At 35.6% G+C, this 1,737-nt stretch overlaps 1 protein-coding gene across 1 annotated transcript in view; it reads right to left on the bottom strand.

Moving 5' to 3' along the window:
• Positions 1 to 483: 483 nt before the first annotated feature.
• The window catches only part of AP1S2 (adaptor-related protein complex 1, sigma 2 subunit), a 30,425-nt gene continuing 29,171 nt past the window's right edge, over positions 484 to 1,737 (bottom strand). Inside the window, exon 4 of the mRNA XM_009701446.1 lies at positions 484 to 1,231. Within this exon, the coding sequence (XP_009699748.1) occupies positions 1,184 to 1,231 (48 nt within the window). The 3' untranslated portion in view covers positions 484 to 1,183. The remainder of the gene's footprint in view (positions 1,232 to 1,737) is intronic.

Raw genomic sequence — 1,737 nt, 5'->3', positions numbered from 1 at the left:
GAGTCTGCTCAACATGTCAAAATATTACTTGGTATCACTTTACATCAGTTGCAGTGAATCTACTGTACAAATCTAATACGTAAAAGCTCTCACTGCAAATTAGTTGGTTCAACCATACACCGCGCAGGAGTTCCATAAGGGATGTGTCACATGTTAAAGGTGTAAGTCACGAAGAGCCATTAAAATGACATTGACACTTAGTGTGGTTGGTTGGTTGGGGTTTTTTTTTAAAGGTACCTATACACCCATTAAAGCATAACTATAAAACACCAATAAATACAAATCAATTTGTAGAGTTTGAAAGAAAATAATAAAGTCCCTTTTGTAAAGCTCCTTCTTCCCCATCTTCAAAAGTATCCGATTTTTGTTATGTACCTCCCTATGCAGCCAGAAAGCCTACCGCCTCTCTTCTGTTTATGGTCAGAGCAAGCTAATATCAGATTTTAAAATAGTTTCCTTATCCGGAAATTTTTATTTTTTTTTTTTTAACTACATGCATTCCCTTTTTACTATAGTAACTTGCACAGGTTTTGCTCAAGGTAGCTATGTTTAAATACACCTTCATTTCTAGCAAGTTGATCAGTTTGCAGTTTTCTTGCAAAAAGCAGTGTCACCTGAACAGTTTTTACCAGTTTGATATGCAGATCCTAACAGGATTCTTTGGTATAACGACAAATTCAGTAGTAAACAGGTATTTCCAATCTTTACGCACCAACTGAAATAAGCAGAATTATCACAAGTGGAGACTAAAATGTAGATGAACAAAAGTCTTTGGTTGCATAAACACAATTTCTACAGCATAACATTTCATATTTGGAGTTGTCCATGTAGTTTCTTTTCATTTAGATATGCTATGTCATAATGATACGTTTATTTCCTGAAGTCAAGTTTGCTTATAAAAAACAGTACACTTACTGAAGTCAAATGCCATTTTCCTATAAATGCAGTGAAGGGAGACACTGAGTCAATTTAAATCTAATTCCCTTTCATTGACAATATTTGGACTTTAGTTTCTTGTTCCCTTTTCAAAAAGGAGATATTTTTCTCGTAGGCCTGAATGAAGCAGCTTAGCAAAACAGTAATACTGACAAACAGCATCTTACACCATTAGCTAAACATTACAATGAAGGCAGTGAACATTTACAGTATGAAACACTGAGACGTCATCAGCTGAAGTGAAGGTTTATGTCAATCCAATTTCTTCAAGTACACTACGTGGGGTCTCTGCTTCCTACGGAGGGAAAATTTGAGACAGTGGTAAATGGACCCTGTGCTTCTACCGAACAGTACCATACACGAGTGAGTTAGTACGAAAGATGCTTAATTAAAAAAGAAAAGCTGAAAGACATGAAAATATAAAAGTACTGCAGTTTGCAAACATGGCATTAGCTGCACTTTTCAAAGAGCTGTTAATTAGATCATCATGGTTCACAGGAATAGCTGGTAGATTTTATTGCCCTTAAGCACAATAAAAATAAAGCAATTCAGATGTACCAGCAGGGAACAAATCACAACCCAGTAAGAGATACACAAATTGGGGAGGGATTGGGAAGCATCTTGCAGTGGAGTCAGTGATTTTTGTAGTGAATTATTTCATGGGTCTCAAAAATCTGTTAGGGAAGAATGAATAAACAGATGAATGACATGACTGATGCAACTAAGATACAGTATCCCTTAAGCTCTTTATAAAAAAGCCTAGTTTTTTGGTTTTGGGTTCTTTCTGGGTTTTGTTTTTAG

This window comes from Cariama cristata, unplaced genomic scaffold (genome assembly GCF_000690535.1).
Source record: "Cariama cristata isolate BGI_N322 unplaced genomic scaffold, ASM69053v1 scaffold42015, whole genome shotgun sequence".
Classification (NCBI taxonomy): domain Eukaryota; kingdom Metazoa; phylum Chordata; class Aves; order Cariamiformes; family Cariamidae; genus Cariama; species Cariama cristata.
The sequence above is the reverse complement of the archived record's forward strand: the minus strand, read 5'-3'. Positions and strand labels throughout refer to the sequence as shown.